The sequence below is a fragment of the Dryobates pubescens genome, chromosome 22, assembly GCF_014839835.1.
Source record: "Dryobates pubescens isolate bDryPub1 chromosome 22, bDryPub1.pri, whole genome shotgun sequence".
In the NCBI taxonomy this organism is placed as follows: Eukaryota; Metazoa; Chordata; class Aves; order Piciformes; family Picidae; genus Dryobates; species Dryobates pubescens.
This window is the reverse complement of record NC_071633.1, coordinates 13,707,185-13,722,591: the sequence shown is the minus strand read 5'-3', so window position 1 is coordinate 13,722,591 and position 15,407 is coordinate 13,707,185. Positions and strand designations below refer to the sequence as shown.

At 50.0% G+C, this 15,407-nt stretch overlaps 1 protein-coding gene across 1 annotated transcript in view; it reads left to right on the top strand.

Moving 5' to 3' along the window:
* The window catches only part of PLCB2 (phospholipase C beta 2), a 44,057-nt gene that overhangs the window by 20,172 nt on the left and 8,478 nt on the right, over positions 1 to 15,407 (top strand). Inside the window, exons 10-22 of the mRNA XM_009905147.2 lie at positions 487 to 633; positions 734 to 891; positions 3,273 to 3,355; positions 4,252 to 4,336; positions 5,790 to 5,961; positions 6,790 to 6,887; positions 9,722 to 9,818; positions 10,825 to 10,909; positions 11,300 to 11,424; positions 12,436 to 12,590; positions 13,590 to 13,754; positions 14,126 to 14,225; positions 14,630 to 14,734. Coding sequence (XP_009903449.2) covers positions 487 to 633; positions 734 to 891; positions 3,273 to 3,355; positions 4,252 to 4,336; positions 5,790 to 5,961; positions 6,790 to 6,887; positions 9,722 to 9,818; positions 10,825 to 10,909; positions 11,300 to 11,424; positions 12,436 to 12,590; positions 13,590 to 13,754; positions 14,126 to 14,225; positions 14,630 to 14,734 — 1,575 coding nt within the window. The remainder of the gene's footprint in view (positions 1 to 486; positions 634 to 733; positions 892 to 3,272; positions 3,356 to 4,251; positions 4,337 to 5,789; positions 5,962 to 6,789; positions 6,888 to 9,721; positions 9,819 to 10,824; positions 10,910 to 11,299; positions 11,425 to 12,435; positions 12,591 to 13,589; positions 13,755 to 14,125; positions 14,226 to 14,629; positions 14,735 to 15,407) is intronic.

Below are 15,407 nucleotides of genomic sequence, written 5' to 3'. Positions count from 1 at the left end.
CTGGAGAGAGCCCAGTGGAGAATGGGAAGATGCTGAGGGCCCTGTAGCATTTCTGTGAGGAGGAAAGGCTGAGAGCCCTGGGGCTGTTTAGCCTGGAGAAGAGCAGCCTGAGAGGGGATTCTTCTCAGTGCTCAGCAAGACCTGTAAGGGGCAAGAGGATGGGGCCAGACTCCTGTCAGTGGTGCCCAGGGACAGGAGAAGGGCAACAGGCACAAACTTGAACCCAGGAGGTTCCACCTCACCGTTAGGAGAAACTTCTTTAGTGTGAGGGTGCTGGAGGCTTGGAGTAGGCTGTCCATATTGGTTGTGGAGTCTCCTGTTCTGAAGAGATTCCAGCCACCCTGGCCATTGTGCTCCTGGGCAAGCTGCTCTGAGTGCCCTGCTTTAGCAGGGGGCTCGGACTAGATGATCCCTAGAGGTCCCTTCCAACCCCCACCTTTGTGGGATTCTGTTTTGGTGCTACTCACAGCTCTGTTTTCCATGCAGGGCAGTTGTCTCCAGAGGGGATGGTCTGGTTTCTCTGTGGCCCTGAGAACAACGTTGTAGCACTGGACAAACTGCTGCTGTACCAGGACATGACCCAGCCACTCTCCCACTACTTCATCAATTCCTCACACAACACCTATTTAACAGGTATGGGCAGTTCCAGTCTACTCCATCTCCAGCAGGTAGGTAGCAGCACTGGGGATGGGTGAGTGATGCTGAGGAGCCTCCCTCTTCCTGCTTTCCCCAGCTGGCCAGTTCTCTGGTCTCTCCTCTCCCGAGATGTATCGCCAGACGCTGCTGGCCGGCTGCCGCTGCGTGGAGCTGGACTGCTGGAAGGGCCGGCCCCCGGATGAGGAGCCCATCATCACTCATGGCTTCACCATGACTACTGAGATCCTCTTCAAGGTAGTGAAGGAGTTTTTTTCATCTATCCTCTCCACTGCTTGGATTTAGACTGATCTCAGATTGAGGAGGCTGGCTGAGGGAGCTGACAGATGGCTGGGCTGAGGGCAGTGTTTGAGAGGGGAAGACTGATGGTGTGATGACAAGTGAATGAATGTGGAGGTAGAATGAAGGATGAGCAAACTGCAATAGGTTGGAGTTTGTGTACATTTTTTGGAGTGGGAGGACCAGAAGAGAAGCTGTTAGCTGGATGAAGATGAATGAATGAAGGAAATGTGGGCAGTCAGGGAGGAGATGGAGAGATGATCGAATACATGTGCCTCACACACAGGGCTCTGGAACAGGGTGGATGTATGGCCAGAAAGTTACATGAGGATGGTGAGTTTATGGATAGATGCATGTCAGGAAAGCAAGCAGTTCAAATGAGTTTACCTTCTGTCTGCTCTGCCCACAGCCTCACATGGTGGCAGCTCAGGAGGAATGGGTTTCAATTCCTTTCTGATGTGATGAGTGTGTGGAATGTGGTCAGTGGAGCAGCTGCCCTCTAGCCTGCTAGGCAGGTTGCTGCCTGGAGGATTCAGCTCCCAGGCTTCAGCAGTACAGCACAAAGCCTGCTTCTCCCATGGAAATACAGGCCATGGAACCACAGAAGTTACAATCAGCTCTGCAGGTTAAAACCCAACACATCACATTTCATTTTTTTTTCTGCTCTCCTTTACACCACTACTGCCCACAGGAGGACTGGAGCTTCCTTTTAAAGCTCCTTATTCTGGTTCCCTCTTGTCCTCACAGTTCCCACACTTCACTATTACTAAAATATTTATGTGTGGGGGAAAAAAAATCCAACACAGTCCTTCAGACTAGAGGGATCATCATGTTCAGCATCAGTCATTTCCCCAGTCCTGCAGCACCACTGCTGCTTTTGGCTCAGCAGCTCACTGCAGAGAGGAGGAATAGTGACAGCTGTGGCTGCTGTAGCTGCCAAGATCTGCTAAAGCTTCTGACTGTACCTTAAGGAAATGATAACTTGCTTATGCAGCACGTGCCCAGCTTTGAGTTGGACCTAATCCACAGATCTTTCCCTCCACACCACTCTTCCCACCACTGCTTCTGGCCTTTAAGTGGCTTTATCCATAGCTTCTTCTCAATCACAGAATCAAAGAATGTTAAGTGTTGGAAGGGACCTCTGGAGATCATCAGGGTTGCCTAAAGGAGGTCACACAGGAACACATCCCATCAGGTTTGGAAAGTCTCCAGGGATGGAGACTCCACCACCTCTCTGGGCAGCCTGCTCCAGGTCTCCAGCACCCTTAAAGAAGTTCCTCCTCATGTTCAGATGGAATTTCTTATGTTTCAGTTTGTGCCTATTACCCCTTGTCTTGTCACTGGGCACCACTGGGCAAAGCCTGCTCTCATCCTCCTGACACCCACCCTTGAAGTATTGATCAGCATTAATGAGATCCCCCTCAGGATGCTCTTTTCGAACCTGAAAAGCCCCAATTCTCTCAGTCTTTCTTCATCAGAGAGATGTCCCAATCCCCTCAGCATCTTTGTAGCCCTCTGTTCTCCTCTGTACCTTGCTAGTTTCTGTGACAGAGTCCAAGTGGTCCATGGAGGAGCAGCTGTGGCAGCCTCCCTGTGTGCTAAAATGATGTCTGAAGCAGGGTTTGGGGGGGAGTAAGGGACTATAATTGCATAAACCAGGGTCTGGGGGACTGTAATTGCCCAGGAGCAAATGACTCTGCTCTGCTGTGTCAATTAGCAGCACCAGCAAGGAAAAGAGTGGAAATGTAGAGGCAGTTTAAGAGGGGCTTGGGGAAAAGATGTTTATTTTTTCTTACCTCATTAATGCTGAGAACGTTTCCATGGTGTTTGCCTTTGAAATGTCAGAAACACTGCTTGGTACTGAACATTCCACTTTTCTCTGCTGCTAGTCAGGATTTTATTAGCAGATGAAGTGAGAGAAAATTGGACAGGTTCAGAGGCAAGTAGAAGTAGGATTTGAAGCAGCTGAATCTGGTGCTGGGTGCACCTTCCTCTGCCTGTTCAAAGTGCAAGTGGCAGTGGCTTGTCTGGCAAGATGCTTTCACAGCCATTTGTGTATACACTGGGCTAGGTAACAACAATCAAAACTCACCTGCTTGAAACTTCAGCTTCGGTTTTGATGCAATCTGTAGAGTTGAGCTGCGTGCTGTGTCCTCTGGAGCTGGAAATCTGGGTGGATATGAAGAGAATATTTCTCACCACCTTACTGGGAGAAGTTTAGTTACCTTACAGTGAAGCTCCTGACAGTGGTCAATCTGGAGACTCTTCAGTAAGAGGTCCTGCGTGTCTCTGCTGCTAGTGAGTGCTGATCTTCTCTCTGGCCATTACCTCCTGTTTAGGATGCCATCGAGGCCATTGCAGAAAGTGCTTTTAAGACATCTCTCTACCCTGTCATCCTGTCCTTTGAGAACCACGTGGACTCGTGAGTATCTGGGGCCTGGGAGACCTGTGTTCTCTGCTGTCCAGAGCAGAAAGTGCTGCTGGGCTCTGAGTGCCTGAGCTGAAATGAAACATCAAAAGATAGAATGCTAAAATTGTTTGGCTTGGAAAAGACCTCTAAGATCATCAGATCCAACCTCCAGCCCAACACCACCACGGCCATTAAACCGTGTTCCCAAGTGCCATGGCCACACATTTCTTGAACACCTCCAGGAGTGGTGACTCCACCACCTCCCTGGGCAGCCTGTTCCAGTGCCTGATCACTCTTGCAGCAAAGACATTTTTCTTCTAAAATCCAACCTAAACTTCCCCTGGCACAATTTCAAGTCATTGCCTCTTGTTCTATCACCTGATGCTAAGGTGAAGAGACCAACTCTCACCTGGCTCCAACCTCCTTTCAGGGAGTTGCAGAGAGCATTGAGGTCTCCCTCAGCCTTTTTTTCTCCAGATGAACAAGCCCAAGTCTCAGCTGCTCCTCATAAGACCTGGGCTCTAGACTCTTCACCAGCTCCATTGCCCTTCTAAAGGGCCTGATTCAAAAGTCCCTGCTCACTGATGGGGGATTTAAAGGTCCCCTCAACTCAAACCAGGCTGTGATTCTATGCCTGGGACTTCTGCAGTAAGAGGATGTGTGTTGGAGATGAAAGATGAGCCATGAGCTGCAGAGGGAGAGTGGCCACAGTTGTGCAGGCTTTTAGCTCAGGATAAACAGATGGGAGCTGAGCTGGGAAGGGATTTGAAGACCAGCAGAGTATCTGTGAAGGCAAGAGGTGGTTCACTGGGTCGAGCACATGGATCTCAGGATGGTGATTCATACTAAGCTCTGAAGTTGGGCATCTGCTTTCCTGGTCACCCCTGCTTGATCTCTCTGTTCCTCAGGCCCAAGCAGCAGGCAAAGATGGCTGAGTACTGCAGAACCATCTTTGGAGACATGCTACTCACAGAGCCTTTGGAGAAGTACCCAGTAAGTGCAAACTGGGAAGGAGGCTGGTGGGGAGGTGTTTGGGGCAAAATTGGTCACTGCTGATGCTAGGAGATGCCACCACCGATACAAGGGCAGTGAAAGAGAACATAATGCTTGGGACAAGTGATCCTGGTGAGCAACACAGTGGCTGGAAGACCTCTTAGTCCCAGAGGTTCTCCTAAGCACTTGCCTGACTCTGCTCTTGTTTAACTCTGTGACTTGAGTGACTTTGGAAATGGAGCTGCAGGTAGCCAAGCTGTGCCAGCTGTGCCAAGATGAGTCACTGTGGCTTTGTACACAGTGCTGTGTCATGTCTGTCTGCCAGTCCTTGCTCTGCAAAGAAACAGAAACAAGGGCTTAGTAGCATTTCAGGCTCTTCCTACCAATGCACCTCAATTCCTGCTTCCAGCCTGGATGATTCTCCCTCCCAGGCATAGATGGGCAATTCAGGGACATGCAGAGCCCAGTGCTCAGAAGAACTGAGTAAAGCTCCTGGTCTACTTGACCCTAGTTATCAGCTTCCTTCTACATGTATTTTTTGGACAGAGGGACACCTTTGGTGACCTCCATGCATGTTGCTACTGCTTCAGCTGTCCTGTGAACAGACATTGATTTACCAATAGCAGGCAGTGCCTCTGCTCTCTGGAGGGGGGGGCTGAGACACCTAGCCAAGCATCTCTTTTGAAGCACTGAGGTCAGAAGAGCTGAGAAGAAGCAGGGAGCAAATCAGCAGTTGCCCACTGGCCAGGTCCATGTCATTGTCCAGGCAATGGGGAGAAACTGAGGGGTGCAGGGGTGTGGAGAAGCAGCTCAGGGTGTTATCATAGAATTGAATCACAGAATTGTTTGGATTGGTAAAGGTCATTGAGACCAGCTGTCAACCTAACACCACCATGGCCATTAAGCCAAGTCCCAAAGTGCCATGTCCACACCTTCCTGAACACCAAATTAGCTAAATTATCTGCAGGGGGAGTGTGGGTCTAGCAGCACAGTCTGACTCACATCCTTGTCTTGAGCCACCTACTCTGGGATCTGTTTTTCAAATCTGCTGCAGGCAGAGTGTTTCAGTCTGGCCCCAGCACTAATCCAGGAGTGAGGCTCTGGGATAATGAGAGAAGTAGGTGGAATGCGAAAAGCCAGAGGTGTGGGGGTGCCTTCAGGCCATGTAGATGGATTTCTAGCTGGTGGTGGAAGAGAGGTGACTGGGAACAGCACAGGGTGTGCAGGCAGCAGAACGAGAGAGGGCTGCAAAACGCTGGTCTGAAATCGAAGGTGAAATTCTTCATTAGTGTAGTGGGATGTGCCAGAAAATAGAGAACTTAGAGTGTAGAGTGAGTGAGAGATGTGTCCATGCACTAGTAAATGGCCAGAGCAAGGGTACCGAGAGGGACAGGGCAGATTAGCGTTGGAATTTCATCTGTGAGGAGAATTCAATATGAAGTTTGTATTGCAGCTGAAGCCAGGAGTTCCTCTGCCAAGCCCTAAGGATCTTCTGGGGAAAATCTTGATTAAGAACAAAAAAAACCAATCTATATCTGGGAAGAGGCAGAACTCATTGAAGAAAGGGAAGAATGTGGAACCAGAAATCATGGAGCAGCCAACCCCCGTGGATGCTGAAGACACTGGTATGTCTGAAGGGAGAGTGGGACTAGTCTAACTAGATGGGCAAGTCTGGTCCACAGGAGACCTTCCACATCACCCAATACCAGCTTGAGGCAAGGTCATTAATTCAGTGATCTCAAGAAGCAGCATAAGCTTGGAAAAGAATGTAAGTCTTCAGAATATTTTCAAGCACCTCGTTCCAAGCCAAAGAGACAATCAGTTTATGTCCTGCCCATCAGTTAGCTCTCTGCCTACTCCAGGGCATCTGGCTCCATGAGTTGGGAACTCAAGGCAGACACCTGCTGTTGGTTTGATGGAAGGGTGGATCACATTTCCTGCTTGTAGCTCTCTGATAACCACAAATTCACCATGGCCTAGTTCTTCACTCTGAGGTTTTTGGAAGTTATAGAACTGTCAGCCCCACTCTCCTCCCTTCCTCCAGTCTCAAAGCTGTCACCCCTTGGGCTGAGGGATGCTGTGGTAGAACAGTGAATATTCAATGCCTGTCTTGTTAGGAGCAGATGAAGTCATGAAGAGAAGGTGAGCACCACTGCAGAACACCTAAAATGGACATTTTTTTCCCCAGGAATATGTGTGACCTCAGTGGGGAAAACAGCCCTGTGATTGTCACTGCTGGGGTGGGGGGGAGGCCTGCAGGAGGAAAGATTTGGTCTGGAGGATGGTAGTCCAGAATGTGCTGGTTCCTACTTGGATTGGGCTGATGACATGGTGTGATTCTTCCACTCATTGTTCCTGCATGACCCAGCTCTGAGGTTTGCAGAGCTCTCCCTAGCTAGCAATCAGCAGTGCCTTGTCTCAGTGTTCTGCTGATGTGGGCTGTGTATGCTCAGTCTGGGCAGGTGATGTGGCTGAAGAGGAACCAGAGGAAGAGGATGAACACCTTGGAAACCTGGATGAAGAGGAAATTAAAAAGATGCAGTCAGATGAGGTACTGTCATTGTGGTTTCTGGTCCCTTTCTGGATGTTGTGGGGTTTGGTTTTTTTGTCCTCCAGTTTTCTCTGGGACTTCACCATGTTGAATAGAGAAAAGCTCAAAGTGCAAAGAGGAGTGAACTGGGCTATGACCAGTTGGGGCTTCCCTTCCCTCATGCAACACCCCTTTTCCCAGTCTTTCTGTCTGTTCTTTATTAAATTTGCCTTGTGATTCATAAGGAGTGACTCTCACTGTCCAACCTGCCCCTCTTCCTGAAGGCTTCCTGGTCAGAGTTGGTTGATAAGTGAATGCATTTTCCAGACATGCTTTATTGCTTTCTTTCCTCCTTTCCCTGTTTCTGAAAAGAAGCAGTGAGGGGGAAGCAATGGTCTGTAAATGAGGCACAAAAGCAGAGATTTAGTGAATGATGAGAGCAGACTCAAGGGGCCTCCAGGTAAAAATAGCATCATGAGCATCATATCATCTGGCTGAACAGCTCCTGCTCCACCACCACCATTTTTGCACCCACCCCAGAGCCAGGGGTAAGACCCTCACCAGCCAAGATACCACACAGAGGAGCTCAGCCCCAGTAAGGAGGCCCAACCAGCACCTGTGGATGATGTTAGAGTGGCCATCAATCCTCTTCCTAACAACCGGGGGGCCACCAGGCCCCCCGGCCTTTGTTGTCACCACCACCATCACCCAGTGTGCACCATGGGCACTCACCAGCAATGAGAGGAGGATCCCTCAGCCCAGATGGGCTCAGCTTAGGGCTTCTGCTTTTCCTGGTGGGCATTAAATAGGGGAGTGGGTGGGAAGGGCCAAGTGGCCACACCTGGGGTGGGAGGAGACTCCAACAGAGCCCAGGTGCTCTGGGATTTGAGGGGGGGAAAAAGGGGAAAATGGGGCTGGTGAGGGAACTTTTAAGGTGTCAGGTAAGGATAGGACTAGGGGGAATGGGGAAAAATAACTAGAATTGGGTAGATTCAGATTGGATGTTAGGAAGAAATTCTTTCCCATAAGGGTGGTGAGACACTGGCACAGGTTGCCCAGGGAGGTGGTGGAAGCCTCATCCCTGGAGGTTTTTAAGGCCAGGTTGGATGTGGCTCTGGGCAACCTGATCTGGTGTGACGTGTCCCTGCCCATGGCAGGGGGGGTGGAATTGGATGATCCTTGAGGTCCCCTCCAACCCCAACAATTCTATGATTCTAAAACAATTTTGCAGTTTAGGCTGGATGTTAGGAAGAAGTTCTTCCTAGAAAGAGTGATTGGCCATTGGAATGTGCTGCCCAGGGAGGTGGTGGAGTCACCATCCCTGGAAGTGTTTAAAATAAGACTGGATGAGGCACTGAGTGCCATGGTTTTGTTGATTAGATGGTGTTGGGTGATAGGTTGGACTTGATGATCTTGAAGGTCTTTTCCAACCTGGTTGATTCTGTGATTCTGTGAAAACAATTAAATCAGAGAAATGGTGACCCAAGCACAAATATAGGCTGGCTGGAGAACAGCTTGAGAGCAGTCTTGAGGAGAAGGACTTGAGGGTGTCAGCTGGTGAAAAACTCCACAGTGGTGGAGGCAGTGGTCACTGGCAGCCCAGAAGGCAACTGTGTGCTAGGCTGCATCAAAAGCAGTGTGACCAGCAGGACCAGGGAGGTGACTCTGCCCCTCTGCTCTGCTCTGGTAAGATCCCACCTACAGTACTATGTCCACTTCTGGTGCCCCAAACACAAGAAGGACATGGACCTCCTGGAGGGGGTCCAGAGGAGGCCACAAAGATGGTCAGAGGGCTGGAGAACCTCCCTTATGAAGACAGGGTGAGAGAATTGGGTCTGTTCAGCCTAGAGAAGAGAAGGCTGTAGGGAGACCTTAAAGCAGCCTTCCAGTACCTCAGGGGAGCTACAGGAGAGCTGGGGAGGGACTTTTGACAAGGGTAGGGAGTGTTAAGACAAGGGGCAATGGCTTTGAGCTGGAAGAGGGGAGACTGAGAGTGGAGATTAGGAAGAAATTCTTTACAGTGAGGGTGGTGAGACACTGGAATGGGTTGCCCAGAGGGGTTGTGGATGCCCCCTGCCTTGAAGTATTCAAGGCCAGATTGGATGAGGCAGCAAGCAACCTTATCTAGTGGGGGGCGTCCCTGTCCATCGCAGGGAGTTGCAACTAGATGCTTTAAGGTCCTTTCCAACCCAAACCATTCTGTGATTCTGTGATTCTGCAAGCAGAGAGAATATGGAAGAAGAGTTGTTATTTCTGACTCTGAGCTGCTGCATGATTGGGAGATAACTCTCTGCCTCAGGCTGTTTGGAGAGGCTCAGCCTTAGTGTGATAGAAGTTGTTACTGAAACATGAAGTGCTGCTGCTGAAGGTGAAGGGAGGAGGTCTGCATTACCCTGAAAAAACCACAAACCCAAACCCACCCCGTTTTTCATTTCCTTCTCCTCAGGAAAATGTCCCTGATTTGCCCCAGGCTCTGTGCTTTGAGAGGTTAAAGAGGTCCTGGGTCTTTCCAGAGAGGTATTGGAGTCTCTGGAGACATTCCAAACTCACCTGGATGTGATCCTGCATGATCTTCTTCAGATGACCCTGCCTTGGCATGGGAGTTGGCCTCAGTGATCTCCAGAGATCTTCCAACCCCTACCAATCTGTGATTCTGTGATACCTCTCTGGATGCCCCAGCTTTGTTTTTTAAGAAGCCACCTGGGAGCTGCAATCCTGTCTGTGCTGCCCACAGAGGACCAGGAAACCAAAGGAACTGGTGTGCTCTGGTCAGGGCAGCCATCAGAGTCCTTTATGAAGCCCAAGCATGTTTTGTTTCATCATCTCTCTTCTTTCTGGTCTTGCTTTCTGCTCAGGGCACTGCTGGTTTGGAGGTGACAGCCTATGAGGAGATGTCCAGCCTCGTTAATTACATCCAGCCCATCAAGTTTGACTCCTTTGAAGTCTCTGCCCGTGAGTCCAACTCATTTTCCTCAGGGTCTCTCATGTGTCCACTCAAACAGGGGAGCAGTGCTCTCAGGTGCTGCTCTTCTCCACCTGCCCTTCACCCATTTTCTGTTGTGTTCTCCCCACAACCTGCACAGTGTCACACATATCCCTTCTGCCCTTCTCCCTGTAGTAAGGTATTGGTAAGAAGAAGACAGGGAGATGTCAGGTAATGGTCCCAGTTGTACAACTGAGGGTGAAAACAAAAAGCCTACACACTGGGCTTGCTTTGCTGCTTCTGAAGGCAGGGATGAGCCCAGCTTTTCTGAATGTATGTGCCTGGCTTTCCTCTTCTGTGATGATTGGGCAGAGGAACATCTGAGACACTGACCATGCATGTGGTTTCTTTAGGCACATAGGTTCCTCTAAACACTTCCCACATTTGGGTCTAGCTTTGAGTGAGCTGGTTTGATTGATGAAACAAAAAGGAATAAAACATGGGAGTGAAGAAGAGGAAACTTGACAAAATAAAGGACTTGGTGCAACACTTTGGCTTAGGAATGTGGGTTAGTGGCAATGGTTCAGCAGCAGTGGTGGGATTGTGAGCTCCAGGTGAGCAGCTGAACTTAATGATCTCAAAGGTGTTCTCCACCCTCAACAGTTCTATGATTCTGTGAGTTCTAAGACTGAATATTTGGATTCGCTTGGAACTAAAGCTCTGGACAGGAACTATTCTCTAAGTGTCACTGAAATTCAGGAGGAGATGGGCAAAATTGTTGCCCTGAAAGGTTTGTGCTCCTGTCCTGCAGGACACAACCATGGTCTCCCTGGCAAACAAACCACCTTTGATGGACTGTTATTGTCCAATCCCTTCTCCAGGGACCAGGAGAAGGTAAATTGCCTTGATAGAAAATGATGCCTAGTAGAAAGTGGGAGTGAAGAGGCCAAGTGCTCTTTGGGTCCCCTGCTCCCCACATAAACTAGCAGCTGGGGCTGCCTTTCTTCTGAATGCTTCCTTATCTGCTGCCTCTAGAGAAGAACCGGAGCTACGTCATCTCCTCCTTCACCGAGCTGAAGGCTTACGACCTGCTAACCAAGTTCCCTGTGCAGTTTGTGGAGTATCCTTTTGGCCACCTATGTCTTGTGTGGTTGATTGTATGCAGTAGGAGAGCCTGGGTAAGGCTGGGACATTTCCAACTGGCTTCTGGTTTCAGAACTGATAAACTGCTGAAGAGTGCAGGTGCTGGAGACATGGGATCTTCCAGGGGGAAGATCTTTGGGGGCTCCTCAGAGATTCTCAACAGCATGCATCCTGCTGCAAGGCTGCCTGTCCTTAAGTGGAAGGGGTGTGAGAAAGGAGCCTGTTGTTGCCAGGGCCTCTCTCGTTCTTCTCGGGAAGGGTCTGAGCATTGGGTAGCAGAGCTTGAACAATTTCCACACTAAGTTCATGAGCTGGCCCCAGGCTGCCCAGGAGTGCTCCAGAGTTGTTTCCAATAGCACACCTGCAGATACAACAAGCGCCAGATGAGCCGGATCTACCCCAAAGGCACCCGCATGGACTCCTCCAATTACCTGCCCCAGATGTTCTGGAACGTCGGCTGTCAGATGGTGGCACTCAACTTCCAGACCATGGGTGAGTGCCACACTGGCCTCCAGCTGCTGAGTGGAGGCTGTGCAATCGTATTCCTTGGCTCTTCCTTCACTGCTGTTTTCCCTGAGCACCTTTGTGTGCCTTCTCCCACAGCACTGTTCTTCTTTGACTCCATCTCCCACAGGCCCAGGCACTTTGCTGGGCCCAGCACAAGCCTGGCACATAATGTCTTGCACACTTGTGTCTACACGCACACGTGGACCTGCTGTCACCCTGGATACAATCTCTTTCTGTCCTGTAACATGATGTCAGACTAAATAATGTTCACAAATGCTTATGGAGCTCCTCCTTCCCCCAAGTTGCTTCCTCTTCTGTAAGGTGGCAGGCAGAGCCCATCTGGCTGCAGGCCTGGCCTGTCTGTGCTATTATTTCCAGTATTTTGACATGAACAGGGAAGAAAAACCTTCCCTGGCTGCACAGCCAGCATGAGGAGGAAATAAAAGCCTCCAGATGAAGCTGCTCTTTATTCCTCTCCTTCCTCTGAGGAGTGTCTTATGTACAGAGAGTGTAGAGACAAGCTGTAGGATCAGTGGGAGAAAAAAAAAAGGCAGCAAATTCAAAAGGGAGTGAGAGATTAATTAAGAAGAGGCTATTATGTTGAGGATATCATCACAGGTGCAGAAACCAGAGACAGTGATCTTCAGAGAACGGGCAGAGGATAGGAACCTAGAGGCGGCTCAAAATGAAAGGGGGAAGGAGGAGAGGGGGGCAGGCAGGTATTTACTTCACACCCCAAACCAGCAGGGGCTTCCTAAAGAAGGTTTTAATATAGTGCTAGCCATGGCTTATGGTGCAATCACAAGCCAAGCACTCATCTTACAGCAGCTGTTGTCATATTTTCCCCTGTGGGGTGCTGAGAGGTTTTAATTAGTTTTTGCAGTGGTTCTGTGAGCCTTGGGCTAGCAGGAGCTAAAAGGACAGCACCTTCCAGCTCCCTCAGAGCACACAAGCCACATGATGGGGCCCCACAGACACGGTGTTCCTCTCTGGCAGATGTCCCCATGCAGCAGAACATGGCTCTCTTTGAGTTCAACGGGCAGTGTGGCTATCTGCTGAAGCATGAATTCATGAGGCGCCCAGACAAGCAGTTTGACCCCTTCTCTGTGGACCGCATCGACGTGGTGGTGGCCAGCACCCTCTCCGTCACGGCAAGTACCACCATGGGGCTGGTCCTCCCCTGGCAGCCCCCTCCTGGCACCTTGCCTATGAGTGTGACCAGTAGAACCAGGGAGGTGATTCTCTGACTCTGTTCTGCTCCTGGGAGACCCCACCTGCAGTACTGCATCCAGGTCTGGTGATCCCAACACAAGAAGGATGTGGACCTGCTGGTGTGGGTCTGGAGGAGGCCACAAAGATGATCAGAGGGCTGGAGCATCTCCCCTATGAGGACAGGGTGGGACAATTGGGGCTGCTCAGCCTGGAGAAGAGAAGGCTCTAGGAAGACCTTAGAGAAGCCTTTCAGTACCTGAAAGGAGATCTGGGGAGAGATTTTTGACATGGGCTTGTAACGATAGATGAGGGGCAATGGCTTTGAGCTGGAAGAGAGGAGATTTAGAGTGGAGATTAGGAAGAAATTCTTTACAGTGAGGGTGGTGAGACACTGGAACAGGTTGCCCAGGAAGCTGGTGGATGTCCTCTCCCTTGAGGCGTTCAAGGCCAGGCTGGATGAGGCCTTGAGCAACCTGGGCTGGTGGAAGGTGTCCCTGTCCATGTCAGGGAGTTGAAACTTGATTAGCTTGAAGGTCCTCCCAATCCATTCTGTGATTCTACAACTGGCATCGCTGTCCCCTCTGTTTGGTACCCAGTGGAGTTCTTAGTGGCAAATGAACCCAGAGAGTCCTGTGGGAGAGTTGTTACCATGGCAACTCCCAGGCTTTTCACTATTTTAAATTAATCATAATCGCATGAAAATGGAAAATGAGCATCTGGCACACAGAAGCCAAGGCTGTGGTGATGGGGAAGGGAGGAGGGTGGAGAAAGGGCTGAAGTAATAAACCATGGGTGGAGGTAAAAGAAAAGCCTGTTGTGGATTGGAAGCTGCAGCAGAAAAGATGTTTTGGGGTGGGAGAAGGACTTTGGGGTGAAGGCATGGGGGGGTTCTTCTGTGCACTTCAGCAGCTGCTAATTCTGTTCCTGCTCGTTCCTAGATACTCTCTGGTCAGTTCCTCTCTGACCGCAGCGTGAAGACTTATGTGGAAGTTGAGCTGTTTGGGTTGCCAAGGGACACAAAACGCAAATACAGAACCAAACTGACCTCCACTGCCAATTCCATTAACCCTGTCTGGAAAGAGGAGGCTTTTGTGTTTGAAAAGGTAATCACATCAGAGAATCCCTAAAGGTCCTGTTAGCTACAAGCCCTGCCTCTGGAGGCTTTGTTGGGAGTTGGCCTCTTCTCCCTAGCATCAGGTGGCAGAACAAGAGGGAATGGCCTGAAATCAGGAAAAACCTCCTTCCTGCAAGAGTGGTCAGGCACTGGAACAGGCTGCCCAAGAAGGTGGTGGAGTGACTGTCCCTGGAGGTGTTCAAGAAACACATGGCCGTGGCACCTGGGGACATGGCTTAATGGCCAGGGTGGTGTTGGGTTGATGGTTGGACTCCACGATCTTAGAGATCTTTCCCAACCCAAACAATTCTATGGTTCTGTGCTTATCTGTTGGTGCCTTACTCTGTTTTTTAACTTTAGATCATGATGCCTGAGTTGGCTTCTCTCAAAATTGTGGCTTGGGAGGAAGGAGGGAAGTTCATTGGCCATCGTGTCATTCCTGTCATTGCAGTGCACTCAGGTAAATGGTGTGGAAATTCCTGCAGCTTTTGAGCCCTGGAGACCTGTTCATTGGAAGGAAGATATGAACAGCTGCCTATTTTGCTACTTAATCTCCATTTGTGGATGCCCCCTCCCTGGAGATGTTCAAAGCCAGATTGGATGGGGCCTTGAGCATCTTGGTCTATTCGAAGGTGTCCCTGCCCATGGCAGGGGGGTTGGAACTAGATGATCTTCAAGGTCCCTTCCACCCCAAACCATTCTGTGGTTCTGTGATTTTCATAGGCAGTGAAGCCTTGGAATTCATCCTGTCATAACCTTGGCTTAATTCCCTAATTCATTTCCCACACCCTCTGTAAAGAAAGAATTTGTTTTGCTGTTGGAACACGCAGCCAAGAGGGGACAGCCTCTCTCCTCTGGTTTCAGGCTACCACCACGTCTGCCTGCGCAGCGAGAGCAACATGCCGCTCACCATGCCCTCGCTCTTCGTCTACCTGGAGGTGAAGGACTACGTCCCTGATGCCTGGGCAGGTAGAGTCCATGTGGAGGCAGCTCTGGCTTTGGCCAAACTCTGATCCAGAAGCATTTTTCCAGCCTGGGGGTTGCTTTCCTGCTGCACCCTTAATTCCTTGTCAGAATGGGACTTGAGCACTTGCCAGCATCCTGTCACACCACTGCTTTCCTCAGGAGAGAGTGGATGCTTGCTCTGTAGCTCTGCCTGGTTCCCAGTATGGGTGGAGGCACACACACCTGATGTGCAGTGCAGATGTGGCTAGCTCTCTGCTTTGGAATGGGTCAATCTCTTCACAGTTTTTATTCAGAGGCAGGGAGATGTTTCCTAGAGTAAAGAGGCAATAACTGTCAGGGTTTGAGAACAGGGCTTTAGGGAGCACAGGAGCATTCTTTGCTGCTTGAAGAGAGGAATATTTTTGCTGGTGCTGAGACAGGGTGATCTTCCCTTAAAGAGGGGATGGTCACACAGTGAGAGATGAATCAGGAGAGAAGCCCTACTGAAAGTACTGACAGCAAAACTTTTAAAGTCCTGAGCAAAGCCACACAGAATGCAACAGCATCAGCCACAGAAGTTTTTGTGAATACTCCTCATGTTTACTCCCTCTTCCCCTCTGTTCCTGCAGAGGAACCTTGTTCAAGGGGAAAATCCTGTGAGATTGAGGGGTTTAACACATACTCCATCAAAAAGGCT